The 15,793-nt window shown below is 35.7% G+C and overlaps 1 protein-coding gene across 5 annotated transcripts in view; it reads right to left on the bottom strand.

Moving 5' to 3' along the window:
- LOC106878768 (irregular chiasm C-roughest protein) overlaps positions 1–15,793 on the bottom strand; it is a 177,553-nt gene that overhangs the window by 129,655 nt on the left and 32,105 nt on the right. For all 5 annotated transcript variants that reach the window (XR_001410547.2, XM_014928093.2, XM_052967827.1 and 2 more), the window contains exons 2-3: positions 9,720–9,802; positions 2,448–2,555 (exon numbers count right to left, since the gene is read on the bottom strand). Coding sequence is in view for 4 of the 5 variants with exons in the window: in XM_014928093.2 (XP_014783579.1) it covers positions 2,448–2,553 (106 nt within the window). In the remaining variant the exon portion in view is untranslated. The remainder of the gene's footprint in view (positions 1–2,447; positions 2,556–9,719; positions 9,803–15,793) is intronic.

Genomic DNA, 15,793 nt, shown 5'->3' on the forward strand with positions numbered 1-15,793 from the left:
GTGGTCGCTGGAACTGCTGCTGCTGTCGTGTGGTACACGGAACAGTCTCTAAGAGAAACTGGACCGAGACAAATTTGTGGGGTATGAGTTGATCTATTTATAGCGTTAAGGGGGCTCACCAGATATCAGAAATATACTCTATCACGTGACCTTATTAAGGGCTGTGATTGGTCAGTTTGCGTTCTGGCGGGAACGGTTCGAAGAAGTTGCCGATTCGAATAATGATCAGTCACGTGATGACAAGGAATGGGTTCTCTACTACGCACGCATTTATTTATATTTAAATGAGAAGATTGTATGTAATGGCGATAGTAGTTTGTATCTAATGGCAGGAGGTAGTTTCACTACAAGTTCACATATAATCATAAACATTCTAGCCATGACCATCTAGTTTTTTTTTGTCTATAAGCACACTGCACTCAATACAATCTTATTCAAAGTATCCTTGTTGTTATTTTTGCCAGATTATTTACAATACAGCATACTTGTAATTAAGGACATTTCAAACATGACCATCCCTTTGTATACTTGGGAATACACTGTTTAATGTGTCCTTCTTTTTTAAGAGAGTTGAGTATATTTGAGAGAGATTTGATTACTATCTTTCATTCTACATCTTAATCTTCTTGTGCTCACTTTATCTCTCAGCTTATCTCTTCCCTGACATTCATAGACCTTAACATCTGCTTGAGCACTCTCTCTGTATTTCTCTCCAGTTTTTGCATCATATCCTTTGCATTCAATGCCCGCTTCTCACTATCAGCTGGTATTGCACTTTATGTAGCAGCAGTGTACACTCCATCTTTTGTGTGTGCATGTGTGTGTGCACGTGTGTGTGTGTGTGTCTGTGTGTGTGTGTGTGTGTGCATGTGTGTGTAAATTCATTTGTTTCTGTCTCTTTTTCCATGCAAGTATAAGCTAGACAAATGCATAGAGATTGTCTTTAGAGCTGGATGGTCTTCCTGCTGCTAACACCTGTATTTGAAGGTGCTGAGCTATGGAACAATCAGTTGGCAGCGGATGCCAACACCAGCATCAGTAGCATCACTAGTGGGGTGTCAAGATGCAATAAATTTTTATTATTTTTCACAGCCAAGTAAGCGTCAGGTTTGTGGTTCAGTTCTTATTGGAAATTAAGGTATTTAATTGAAAATTGTTTTATTTCTTCTGTTTTCTTTATTAGACACTCCCACACATGAAAAATATTAAAAAATTGCTCATCAATAGTGGTTTATTTGAAATTTCTCACTCATTTGTAAGCAATAATTGCAGAACATAAACTCAAGCATTTTGTTTTCCATTTACCCCTTTGCATTTACACAGGTGGGATGGTTTCATTCTTCATGCAACTATTTTTTTTTTATATCTAAATGAACTTTCCACAAGAAACCACTCACTCACAAAGTTGGAGCTGAAACTTTTTTTTTGCTTGTTTTTTATTGATTTAGGCAAACTGAAGTTGTTGAATTCCTGTATCTTGCTCAGGGACACAAGGACTGTTAAAAAATCAAAAGACTTCCACTTGTTTCAGCCCAATATCTTCCCATTTTTTGATTTTGATGCAAAGCCAGTAATTTTGGGGAGAGTGGGTAAGTGGATTACATTGATACCAGTGCTAAACTGGGACTTAATTTATCAATCCCAAAAACATCAGAAGCAAAGTGAATCATGGCAGAATTTGAAACCAGAACATAAAAATGGATCGAATGCTTCTAAGCATTCTGACCGGTGAGGTTGCTGCCTTCATATCCATTTACATATTAGCATCACAAACACTACACTCACTGTCACTTTTTGTAATTAATTCTAATATACTTACAGATAGTAATTAATTATCAATTAACTCTGTATCTGTCTGCCTGTCACCTTTCAACTTGCTCTGCTAAATTCCAATTTCTCCATCAAATTAACTTGGCTTACCACTTCTCTCACTGCCCTTACCTTCAGCAAGAGTCTCAACCTCTTTATTACTGACTTTCTAGAAAAGCTGCTGAATCTTCAAATCCTGCCCTTACTGTCTTAGATATACATTAAAGATGGATGGTCACGGCTGGAACTCCTATGGTCTTATGTTCTCAATAAGGGCTAACTGAGGTTAACTAACACAACTCTTACCTTCAATATACTGCCTTTACTATAACCATAACCACAACAATAATAATGTTGATTGGTAGTGTTATTGTTGTTGTTATTGCTTAGCCCTTGGTCAGTCCTGATCAAACAGGCTTATGATCAGATATGCTCTAGTCATGACCATCATGTCTTCTTTTCAAAATATAATATTTTGAACTACATTGTCCAATATGTTGTTCTTTCGTGCAGTTTAAGACTTGGCTGCTATTTCTAAAAGGTTTAACAATGAATAGAAACTTGTTCATTGGCTGAAAATATGGGGTTGGTTATTCAACGTCTTAATATGTTTAAAAAAGTATTTGAATCTAACTTACCTTTGGTTGTAATGAAACCTGCAGACAGTAAACCAAGATATAAATGAATCCATAACATTTTCTCCATGAAGTAAAAATTTTGTAAATATCCAAAAATACAACTCATTTCTGAAACAAACAAAAAAAGTTATTCTTCAGAAGAGAAAAACTTGGAAAATTAAGTAAGAAGACAGCCAATAAGGATTATATGAGACATGGTTAGTGCTAGTTGAAAATTATTATGGTTGGAAACTATATTAAGATATATTTCTTCAACTTATAATTACAGTTAATTATTGAATAATTTCCCTTGCTTGCAAACTTTATGCACTTCTGTAAGAATAGTAATTCTTGAAAGATATGAACAACTGAAAGTGTGACAAACATTTTTGGCAATAAAGGAAACATTAATTCAATTCAATTGCAATTTCCTTTCATTTTTAATTTCTATGAAGACAAAGTGAATGTGTTAATTGTTTGCTGATACATCTCACGTCTCTGATGAATATTCAACTGTTAGTCTGGAGGTGGAATTCTTATTTTGCTGAGCAAGAAGTTGATATTACCCTCACCTCTTCCTCCTTCTCCTGGATTTCTGTGTCGTCGTTGTTGTCATCGTCATCATCATCATCATTCAACCTCCATTTTCCATGCTAGCATCGGTTGGATGGTCTAACAAGAGCTGGCAAGTCAGAGAACTTACAGCAGGCTCAGTTGTCTGTTCTGGCATGGTTCTTACAGCCATTTCTAATACCAACCACTTTACAAAGTGTACTGGGTGTTTTTTATGTGGCACCAGCACAGGGGCTTTTCATGTGGCACCAGTATGGATGCTTTTTACATGGTGCCACCACAGCTGTGTGGTTATGAAATTTGACTTGTGATCACAGGTTTGTGGGTTCCATTGCCTGGCACCTTACACTAGTGGCTTTCATGCACACATGCACATGTGCATGTGTGTGTGTGTGTGTGTGTTTGCTGATATAAAAACTATGTGGGCTCAAAAAAGGTAATTTAACCATTTGATAAATAAAGATCAATAAAATAAAAACCAAACTAAAAGTAAGAGCTGGGGTTTATGTGATCCTTTAGAAACTCTTGAAGCTAGTACTCCAGCATGGCCAGTGTCTAATGACTGAAACCAGTAAAAAATTCACCTTCTTACCTCTGCCGTTATCATAGTCTTCACTTCTACCACCATCACTACTATTCATACCATCAATTTTAACCACCACCACCATCACTACTATTACTTTCATCACTCTCAGCAAAATGGCAGGATTTTCAAAAAGGCAACATGCTAGAAATAGCAGCTATGTCTCCTTCAAGTTACATCGTAACTTCTTTAAAAAAAAGTGTTTGCTTGAAAACAATGTTAGGATGGTCATGAATGGAATGCTTTTGCTCTTAAGTTTACTTTTGATCAAGTTAGACTTAGGACTAAAAAACTGTGATGCTACCACCACCACCACCACCAACAACAACAACAACAACAACAACAACAACAACAACAACAACAACAACAACCAGAGCCACCACAATCATCATCATCATCATCATCATCATCATCATCATTACTCGAAGGGAAAGTGCCAATGTAAGATGTATGACGGTTTCCATTACTTTCCTCCCTTGTCTTAATAAATGAGGACTCACTCCTGCCAAGTTCTAATCTAACTCAGTCAAAGTTTCCATTGACCTTATCACTGCTACAACTGATATCAGTCACTGCCAGTTTGTGATAGATGGCAGCATCCAAGTGGAAGAAATAATTTTTATGATTAGATAACCAGATTATATGGAGTCCATTTAGTTAGGTCATTGCAAAGAAGTTATCAGTATTAATGGCTTGCCTAAATATGCTGGCATCAGATGTAAAAGGTCAGAAATGAAAACAGGAACAGCTCGATAGGTGAGTTAGTTAAACAGTAATGCTTACTTGTGAAAAGTGGGATTATCAGGGATTAAGTGGATCATGAAGTGTCAATCAATCTATATTGAATACGAAAAAGCTCTTTTGAATTTCTCTGTGATGTTAGGTGAAAATCTGGATAAACTTTTCCTCAACAGAAAGAACTGTTTGTTGTCCAAAATGTCTGGATGGTCAAGTAAGAGAAACTATTGAATGCTTCAAACAAACAATAATTCATTGTTTGATAATAATTTCATTTAAGTTTATGTTATTCAATGCTGTATTACTATTGAAAGTTGTCATAAAAAGATACCCGAGATTGTGCAAGTAACAATACTTTGGATATTGTAAAATAGATGACCCACAAAATACAATAATAGGTTAGTTTTATAGAGCATGCAGCTTCATTTCAGCTTCAGTGACATATTGAGAGGTATGAGAGTTTTGTGGGGTCTCTATGCAAGGTATAAACTTTGAAAATTGTTGAAATACTGATATATTTTATCTGGAATCATTTTTACTTTAAAGATAGCTCAAAAGAGCCTTCATTACTAATTCTTTGACTTGTTTATTCAATTTACATTATTCATTCTTCTGATATTCCTATTTGACTTCTCTTATCTTTTTCGAACAACTGACTGGCTATAACTGTAACATTTTAGTAGATTTTTGTTTGGATTTCCAACCAGACCAAAGTAAACATTATTCTTTATATTATTGCCTATATAAACTCTATGGTATTATGATGACTGTCAGTTTATATCTGACTTATTTTTGCTACTTTTTCTTTCATTTATTTTTTAATATTTTGTTTGGAGAAACAAATAAATTTATCAGAAAGACTTGCATTATACATTTTTAGTTTTCTAAACTCTTTCCCAAAGAGTAAATTCCAGAAGCAAAGCCAACACTTCAGAAGAGAAAGAAGAGGTGGTGGTGATGGTGGGTTTGCAGTTCTTCACATGTTATTCTTTGTTAATATTAAGAGGAGGATTGAAAGCAGAAAGCTGGCAGAATTGTTAGCACACCAGGCAAAATGCTTAGCACCATTTCATCCATCTTTACGTTTTGAGATCAAATCTTGCTGAAGTCAACTTTACCTTTCATCCTTTCAGGGTCGATAAAATAAGTACCAGTGAGACACTGGGGGTGATGTAATCAACTGATGCCTTCCTCTGAAATTGCTGCCCTTCTACCAAAATTAGAAACCAAAGTGAAGATGCAAAGATGGCTGCTAAGTGGGAAGAGCACTAACTGATAATCAGTCATAAAATTGGTGGTTCAGATCCTGCCTAGATGGAAATTTAGCTTGTAATCCTCCTTGGTGAAATATTTACACTCTGTAGAATTTAACGACATATTGAATATATTGCTGTGAGCATTGCAATCCAATTTGAAGGATGGAAATGAATGACACTAATTAAACTTCAAAACTTTTTTAAGAAATTCATTAATCAAGACTAGGCTGTATCTTTGATAAACTTTTAAGAGTGTGTGTGTGTGTGTGTGTGGGGGGGGTACTGATGTATTTTGATGCCTAATTTGATCTTCTGTATATTAACATGTGCAGAAATTACAAACTTGGGAGCAGAATTGCTGCTTTGGAAAGGAATGAACATAGGTGGAGCTAGTGGACTGAGTGCTTATTCAGAAAAATAAAGACCAATGTAATAGTTATAGAAGTGGTATGGAGAAGAAATGTATGTGTAAGTCAGTAGTTTTACTTTATGTTGGTGATTTTTAATAAATTAATTGGCTTCATTTTGGATGTCTTCTAAAATGTTGGTATATATATTGAACCATCTCAGATATAGAACCCATGTGAGATCAGTATAAAAGAGAACTGACATTTTTTCTGGCTCTAAAGGAAACGTCTAATTTTTGGTTTGCAATTTTGGCGAGTGTGTTTATTATGTCTGTGATTGGCCAAGTATTTTTAGTGAGTTTGAGATGTTTAACTGTTCCCTGTCAGTGAACAGGGAAAGTGTTGTGCAAGGTTGTTTCCTTAACATGTTAAGCAATTGTGTCTTTGTGTTATTGGAAAAGGTTAGGTTATCACATCTCATTTGAGGAATGTTTCTATGGAGGCAGGTTGGGTCTGCAATGAGGTTTGTGATGGTCTGTAGGAGGTTAAAGAACACTGAAGTGTAGTGCCATCTACATAGAATAGTAAAACTAGAAGTAACTAAGCCAAAAGGAAATACGGAAGAGAGACAACTGAATTTTGTTTTGTGAAATGTCTCAAGGATGAGAGATGTGATGTTGGAGTGCAAAACGCCAGTGATCAAAAATATTGGTGTGAAGATAATAGAGGCTGAGATGTTACCCATCTCATGAATAGGATTGCATATTTCCATAGATTTAGTTGGAGTTAGTAGAAAAAGATTAAAGTTTGGCATGGGTAGGTACTACTTCTGTAGTCCATGATTTGAGAGTAATGGATCCTTTTTGCAGTGTTTGCAGAAGTTATTTCAGTTTGGTGAATCGGTTTGTGAAGAGATTGATAGAAGGAAAGTTTTGTGGTTGGTTGTTTTGTGATGCCTGTGGAGTTGGAAATAAAATGGACAGTATATACAGAAGTTCTACTTATAAACCTATCTTGGTTGGGGAACGATCAGTAGGATCCTGCAAAAATTGAGAAGAATTTCTTGGCAGACAGTTTGCCAGCAATTTGCAATGTGAGCCAACCAGTTATGTGATACAGGAAGAATTTTTTTCTTTTTTTTTTTTGGCTTCTAATGATTAACTTCTGTGTTGCAGTTGTGCATAAAGAGAGTGCAGTTAGTGCAATGGTGAGTGACTGTTTTCAGATATTGTAGATAGTATTCCTTGTCTATATCCTTGCAGTAGATCAGACGTAGGAACTATGGTTTTTGGTTGTATCAATAAATTGATGGATCACTGGCTTATCTGTCTTTGACGAGTCAGATGTGAAGTTTCTTTGATGCTATGAAGAGTCAGCTTAGAATGTATTAAGTTTTTAGCTGAATTGAAGTATCATAATGTTAGGGGAGAGACTGGAATCAAATAACTTTTCTGTTTTTGTCTTATTCAAATTGAACTGAATTCTGATTTAAAAGCCATAAATTTAATTAAGAAATTAATTGGAAAGACAGTTACAGATGGCCATGTACAGAGAATGCCAAGTTGTTCGCTAGAGGGTTTAAGGTTTGTCTTGTACCATTTGTTCATTTGTACTGTGCCTTTAGACAGATGGACGTTTCATTCTTAAATAGCCTTACAGGTATAAACAATTATTACAAGAAAGTGTACTTTGCATCTTTAACCTATTTCAATAATGTATAATTCATGAGTATTTTATTAGTTAAATACTAGAGTTCAAGGAGGTCAGAGGTGATTTGTGTTGGTGGAAGAATAGGAAATGAAATTTTAAAAAAACTTTTATTTAGCAAACAGTTGTACCTATGGATGGATGATACAAGTTTTCTAATACAGGAGGACCTCTTACTAGAGCCTGTCAGAAAGCACCATAGGTCTAAGATCATTTTCATTACCAAGGGTAAATGCTCTGTCTCTCTCTCTCTCTATTTTGTTCACTGACCTTCAAGTGTATGCTTAGAACAGTTTTATTCACTATAAACATTTACAGTCATCTACCATTTGACAAATTCACGAGGGGAGAGTACATTCCTCTCCACCCTTCACCTTCCTTTCTAAGTGGAACTGAAAACTTGACCAATGAAGTATCTTAGTCCTTTCAGTTTCATCCACCTCACATAGCCACCAGACAGAGGTAAACTACATGCTTGCACAGAGGGTAGGGGTGATCTTCACAATGGAATTGGCTGATAGCTGGCTCCATCTTACATATAACAGCAGCAATTCAACATAATTCCACAAGTTAGCAATGCTCAGAGGTTGAATTAGTGCAAGCAAAATGGTTTTGTCTTTCTGTGTACATTTTTGGACAGTCCTTCCTAATAGCACTTCTACGTTTGTAGAATTTGTCTTGAGTTAATAGTGTCTCTTATTAGCATTACCAAGATTTAGGATTTCTGGGAGTTATCCATGAAAGTCAGTTTGTTTTTAACATTCAAAGTTTCTCCAAGAATGACATTGCTCTTTCACAGTAGGGCTCAATGATACTGACCAACATTTGGAGTGATTAAAGGTGATTTATTTACTTTTCTCCAGGACCTTTTTCATTGCACATTGTTGCAAACAATCTATTTCTCAACGATTTTGTGATCATTCTTTTCAAAAAGGAGTCATTTTTGTTGTGCTCAAACAGAGAATCACAGACATGAATGCAATCATATCTTTACTCTTAAATTATGTGGTTCCCAAACTTCATAGCGACTCACATAACCAAGTGTTTTTTAAATGCTTTAGAACACTCAGATGTGATTTGCAGAGTCTCTCTGAAATGTCTTATGTCATGTGACCTGGATTATTTTGATTAGTGTTTGGATTTGGTCATCAACAACTCTAGACCTGCCAGAACATTCACAGTCTTCCAGATAAAAGTTTCCACTCCTAAATCTAATAAATCACTTATGAATGCACCTCTCAGTTATGGCACCATCTCTAAAAACAGCACATTTTTTTTTTGCTGTTTGGACAGCATTTTTTGCCTTTCTGGATATAAAAGAGCATTAAATGATGAATATGAATTTCATTGTCTTCCATTTTCACTTTTAAAACTTCCACACAGTCATTATATAGAAATACATAAGAGGCAATCAGCTGTTGTGTGCAAGAGAGAAGACTGCACTGGTTCAGTCATGTGATGCGTATGGATGAGGACAGCTGCATAAAGAAGTACCAAGGGCATTGTGTATTATGTGCTCCTTCTGCAAAATCAGGCACTGGATTAACACAATAAAAGCCAATTAGACTAATTAAAAGAGGCAATCAATGCAAAATACGCTAATCAGAAGGGTATTTTTTTTCCTTCAGGACAATGCTAGATCTCATGTTTCCTTGTAGATCCATCAGAAATTGATACAGCTTGGCTGGGATGTTCCACTACACTCACCATATTCATGTGACCTTGCACCGGTGACCTTGTACTTGTTATTTCGATCCTTACAAAATTCTCTTAATCAGAAGAACTTCAATTATTTAGAAGACTTCCAAAACCACTTAGACTAGTTCATTACTCAGAAAGATGCCAAATTCTGGGAGGATGGGACCACGAAGCTGGCTCAAAGCTGGTGAAAGTAGTGGAACAGAATGGGACAAATAGTTGAATAAAGGTATGTATAAATATCTAAATACTGCTTCTTGAATTTGAGACAGTACAAGCTTTTGTTCAAACCCAATGTTTTATTCGATGCTAAATAATTATAGAGTATTCTTACTCTGGTAATTGCACACTGCCAAAACAATTATAAAAGTAAAAAGAAAAAATCTCTTACCAGTGATAAATGGAATGATTTTGGTAGTTCTACCAAGATTAGATGAGGAGAAACCATTCACACTCCAAGAAGAATAAATTCACCTGCAAAAGTCAAAGAAAAAGAAAAAGGAATGAAAAATATCTTTTGAAAAAGTTGCTTTTGATTTTAAATTAGCAAAAGCATGTCTTAACCCACTTGTGGGAATAAATGGGAATTTAATGGAACTACAAACAGTCAATATCCAAATTCTTAAGACCAAGATAATAATTAGTCCTAATTAAAAAGCTCAGGATGCCTATGACTTGAGCATTTTTCAAAACTATCTCATAGTGATTATTGTTTTATAAACTTCATGTGAACCTTCATTAAGAAAACCTATTATCCAAAGCATTATAACCACCTTCCATGTTTTTCCCAATGTCTCCTTTGTTTAAGGTGGTGAGCTGGCAGAAATGTTAGCATGCTGGGCAAAATGTTTAGTGGTATTTCATCTGTCTTTACATTCTGAGTTCAAATTCCGCTATGGTCGACTTTGTCTTTCATTCTTTTGGGGTTGATAAATTAAGTACCAGTTTCGTACTGGGGTCAACCTAATCGACTGGCCCCCTCCCCAAAATTTCGGGCCTTGTGCCTACAGTAGAAAAAAAATGTGTCCTTGGTTTATCAAGATTGTGGTGTCAGAGTTTAGTTAGATCTGGCTGCTGTTTTTAGCAGGTAGAGCAGCAATATGGTGGTTCCTTTGTGGTTCTTAAACGGTATGTGTTACTACAGAGATATATATAAATAAAACCATTCTGTGTTCTTTAATTTGTTTTAATCTTCATGGTTAAAACTATGATTTGGTTTTAGACAAAAGTTTTTTGTCTTTTTCTTGCAGGAACTACAAAACTTCTTGGTTTCAGTTTCACATTTTGTTATAAAATTTTAAATACGAAATTGCAGAAGCAAATAAAAAAAAAAAAACAAGAATTTTCTTCATTTCAATTAATCTAAAATATCACATCTAACCACTGTACTCTGACTGCATCTACCTTGTCTATCATAGCTTTGTCAGAATCTACATGCTTACAAGTCACTGAAGCTGCTAGAAATAACAACCAAATCTTTCTCAGATTATACCCTGACCTGGAGTTAAACAATAACAACACGGATGCAAGAAAAGCCTGAAAGGTAGATAAAATACAAGCCTACATTAATAAACTGCATTACTTTAGAATTCACCACTGTATGTTGGAATGTGTCGAGTGGATGCCAGGTAGTCCAAAGCTTCCTGAAGCTTGTGTATGTATACCTCTGTGTTGTAGATTTGTTCCATCAGAGTTACACCGATTCTTTAAAATGATCTTTTATTGGTTTGGTTTGCAAGAAGCTGTGCCCATGGCTTTTGCAAGCTCTCCAACATTGGTGAGATTGATGCTCCTAATGTTCCTCTTAAGTGTTCAAAGATGTTCTGCCTAACACTACAATAACGGTTAATAAGATTCAGCATAAAAGTCTGCTTTCTGTAACATTTTAATTGTTTTATGAACCACAGCTCCACAGGTCTCTGAGCTCTTTTTTTCTTTTTTTTTTTCTGTAAGACCCTTCCTTATTGGGAGTATTGATGTGGTTGATACTTAACTTGAAGATCTATCAATGTAGGAAGAGAAGGATGATTTCAGAGGAATGCAGTTCACGGAAGGTAAAATTGGGTAAAATGTTTATATTGAGTTTGTGAGGATGGATAAGATACAATATGGATGATGAGTAGAATAAAGATAAGTGCGTTACTGTGTACATATATATATATATAAAGCTATGTGAATTTACATTTAATATTTGTGAAACCCTCAAATGTGGAAAGACTTTCCCAGACAGTCATGTCAGTGAGCCTCTCTCTGTATCTGTGTTTACACAAATGTGCTAAATACAAATCATCCCTGTTTAGCGTACGTTTAATTAACACACACACTCACACATATAGGTTGATTCATTTGATTATACTCCCTTCGTCTGTGAATTACAAAAGTAATAAAAAAAAACGTTTTAGTAAAAAGTAAAAAAAGGAGTTTGAAATGGTTCAAGAATGGAATCAAATCAAATGAAGCAGTCATTACTCTTCTGTTTCAGTCAATTCATGTCTATTATTATTATTAGTATGTTGTTGTTTAGCCCTAGGTGAACCCCGAGTCAACAAATCTATGATCAAAGGGTCTAGAGATGACCAGCCAGTGTTTTTTTTTGTCTAATTTGTCAAATATGTCTTCCTTTTTACGACTGTAACGTGTGATTTGAGTGAGATTAAGGTTACTACTTTTTGCAAGATGAACTCCCACATGAAGGCTCTCTTCTCGGCTCCTGTCAGTTGTGTTTAGGAAATTAGTCACATGACAACGTTGATTACAAAGCAATCAATGCTTGCTTTCTTAATGTCTATCATTTTTTTTTTTTAGGAAAAATGAAGTAGAAAATGATTCAGCTCATTTTGTCATTTAAAATTTACCGAAAGTAAATTATATTATGTTTAGGACATTAAATAATGTGTAATGTATACAATATTATAATTGTCTGTAGTAAATTCTATAATTTATATATAATTCAATAAGAAAGAGCAACAGTGCTTGGTTTCAATGTAAATACTTGGTTGGATGTCTTCAAATCACAACCTTTGGATTTGGGAAAGAAATGACATTGAATATTAAATAATGTAGTCCTAGCTACACCATGCTATGCTTAGTGGGTAAAAAAGGACAAGATGGTCACACTTAGAATGGTCTGCTTAATCCGAGCTAAGCAGGAACTTAAACAATCGATTGAAAAATTGTGGCAAAAAAACAACAGAAGCAAGAAACAAAGAATTCTTAAAAGTTTAGGAAAATTGAGAAAGTATTTATATCATATCTTTTTTTTTTACTGGTTTCTCATATTTATTGCTGATAATTATTTTCTATTTCCTTTGATTTCAATGTCTACTTGTTTATTGTGTTTGATTTTGTTGCACAGAAATCAATGTTTACCTATTACAAGTTGATAGTTATAATGAAGGGTGATAATGCTCAGATTTTTACAGTGAAGCCCTAAGAAGATGAAAGTAATGGACAAGTGTTATCAGATAAATGATAATGGGATATTGACTGACAATGAACAAACACTATCAGATAAATGATATTAACAAACAAATAAGGAGCAAACATAACAAATAAGTGATGGAGATTATAGACATTAAGAAAAAAATAATCTGACAATGGAGTTTATCAGACAAATAATGATAAATAAATCCTTTTATGGCCTAGATGAGGATGGGTCTGTGAGATTAGTGACGGAAATGAAGGGAAAACTCATTGATTGCAGTAGGAAGTGGCCCCATTAGACTTGCTTTCAGAGAAGGTTTTACAGAGGCAAAACCTGCTCTGAAAGCTTGAAGCAAAATAGATTCTAATTTTATAATTTAAGGACCCACCAGGCCGAGCAAAATTACAGCTGTGGAAGATACTAGTGTCATGCAAATTGGCACCTGTGCCCTGTACTAGAGGCATGTAAACATACCCCAGTGACACACAAATGACATCCGTGCCAGTGGTATGTAAAAGCACCCATTACACTCTCAGAGTGGTTGGTGTTAGGAATGACATCTAGCCATAGAAAACTATGCCAAATCAGACTGGATCCTGGTGCAGCCTCCAGCCTTGCCAGTCCGCCGTCAAACCTCCCAACCCATGCCAGCATGGACAACAGACGTTAAATGATGACGGTGTTGAAGCTGGCAATGGATTAAATCTTCTGCCCTGAGCAAGTATTATTGTATTCTTTTATCCTTTTCTTGTTTTATTCATTAGGCTGTGGCCATGCTGGGGCACCACCTTGAAGAATTTTAGTTGAATGAATCAACTCCAATATTTTTTCATGTCTATTTCTTACTCTGTCATTCCTTTTGCTGAACTGCTAAGTTATTGGGATGTAAACACACCAACACTGGTTATCAAATTATGGTGGGGACAAACACAAACACGTGCATACACACACACACACACACACACACACAACAGGCTTCTTTCAGTTTCTGTCTATCAAATCCATTCACAAGGCTTTGGTAGGTCTGAAGCTATAGCAGACGACATCTGCCTGTAGTGCCATGAAGTGGGACTGAACCTGGAAGCAAACTTCTTACCACACAGCCATGCCGTGCCTATACCATTCTGTGTAACTTCCATGCATATCAGTGAGAAGCTTGAGTAAAAAATATCTGTGCCAGGTCCTGTGCAATGTGAATAAGCCCCGAACGACACACTTGCAAAGTGATTTTATTAAGCACACTGCTAAGAAAGAGTGCCATTTGCAAAGAGCAGCAAATAAAGATTTATTGATATCAGGAAAAAAGGAGTGTCTGGGAGGGAGTTGAAGTAAGAGAAGATAAATAAGAAGCGACAAATAATTGGAAGGAATAAATAATTGCTGGCTGTTTACATATAAAGAATAAGGCCACGTAGCAAGAAATAACTGGAATCTGTTGCTAAGTAAATAAATAACAAAAAAAAAAGGATATGAAAAATTATATATATATATTGTATGTGTGTGTGTGTATGTGTGTATATACATACTTTGTGTAGTCAAGTAATATATTATTTGTTATGGGGTTATAGCATATAAACCAGTCTGAAAGTTACCATTGATTTTGTATTTATCATTGCACTTGGCAATACAGATGATTCATAAGACATGCTGGCCACAAGCACTGAGCTTCTTACAGTCTTGGTCAGGTTGTCTTTCTTTCACCTCCAAACTGTCTGAGACTGTATGTTTACCCGCATCAGTAAAGCTGCCATAACCGAGGATAACAGTATGACTGCTCAGAATTTCTTTGAGAGTGATTTTTTTCTGACTTATGGACAATTGACCAAAATATACATTTAATACTAGGGCAGCGAGCTGGCAGAATCGTTAGCACACTGCAGAAGAGGAAGACCTAAGGAGACATAGGCAGAAAGCGGTTCTTAAGACATGACAGAAGCAATGAATGACTTTCAGCAAGTGGGCAGATGATGTGTTCAAGAAAACTGATCCGACTTTTTCCATTCATGGAAAAAAAATAAGTGGACATCAAAAAGAAATGAAGAAGATGAACTTAATACTACAAATAATATACCTAAACACAGCAGCTTCAACAGAAACACAAGGAAACTATTTAGAGCATTGTGAAGCCCCCACCCCAAAGTTGATGTAAGTAGAATATACCCAGCGAATACACAGGGGGCATGAGGTGTGCAAATAGAGAACTATTACAAAATAACAATAGTGGGACTACAGAAACACGTAGAACCTAACAAAACACTACAATATTTTCTGTGAGTTGGTGGCACAAGGCCAGACTTTGGGGTACGTGTTCAGTCTGGTTAGACTGATCATAAAACTTGATGGCACTTATCTTATGGACCCTGAAAGGATGAAAAGTAAAGTTAAATTTTTAATTTGGTCACATAATCAGCAGATGGGGGGAAGGGGTTAATTGATACCATAATTCCCTTAGTACATTACTGGTACTTTATTTTTACAACTCTGGAAAAATGAAAGGCAAAGTTGATTTTAGCAGGATTTAAACTCAAAATATAAAGATTTCTATTGGGGAGAGGAGCATAGATGATAATGCTAAGTTCACTGTGTAACCATCCAAAGAAGGGCCTTGGTAGGACAGGAGCTCAGAACATGAGAAAATTAAAAACCACAAGGTATTTTCCCAGCACTTAGTCTACAACTTGCAGCAGCTGTGGTGGTGGCAGCAATCCCATCACCGCCACGCCACCACCGTGACTGCTGCAGCCGCTGCCACCACCACCACCACCAACAACAAAAACAACAACAACAACTTTGCAATTAAAAATAATGAGAGACAAACAGCAAAAAAATAACATGTAATAGATAAGTGATAAGAATTAATGAGAGAGATAAGCAGTAACAAAGATTACCATGGTGGCTTAAAACAAAGGGAGAAGAACTGAGAATAAATTCAGTTGCTAGAAACACCAATTCTAAAACATGATATCTCAAGAAGTTACTTCTAGGTAGTTGCTTGACTTGCTTGAAATAACAGTCAACTCTTCTGCCATTCCACCCAACTC

This window comes from Octopus bimaculoides, chromosome 5, assembly GCF_001194135.2.
Source record: "Octopus bimaculoides isolate UCB-OBI-ISO-001 chromosome 5, ASM119413v2, whole genome shotgun sequence".
Taxonomy (NCBI): domain Eukaryota; kingdom Metazoa; phylum Mollusca; class Cephalopoda; order Octopoda; family Octopodidae; genus Octopus; species Octopus bimaculoides.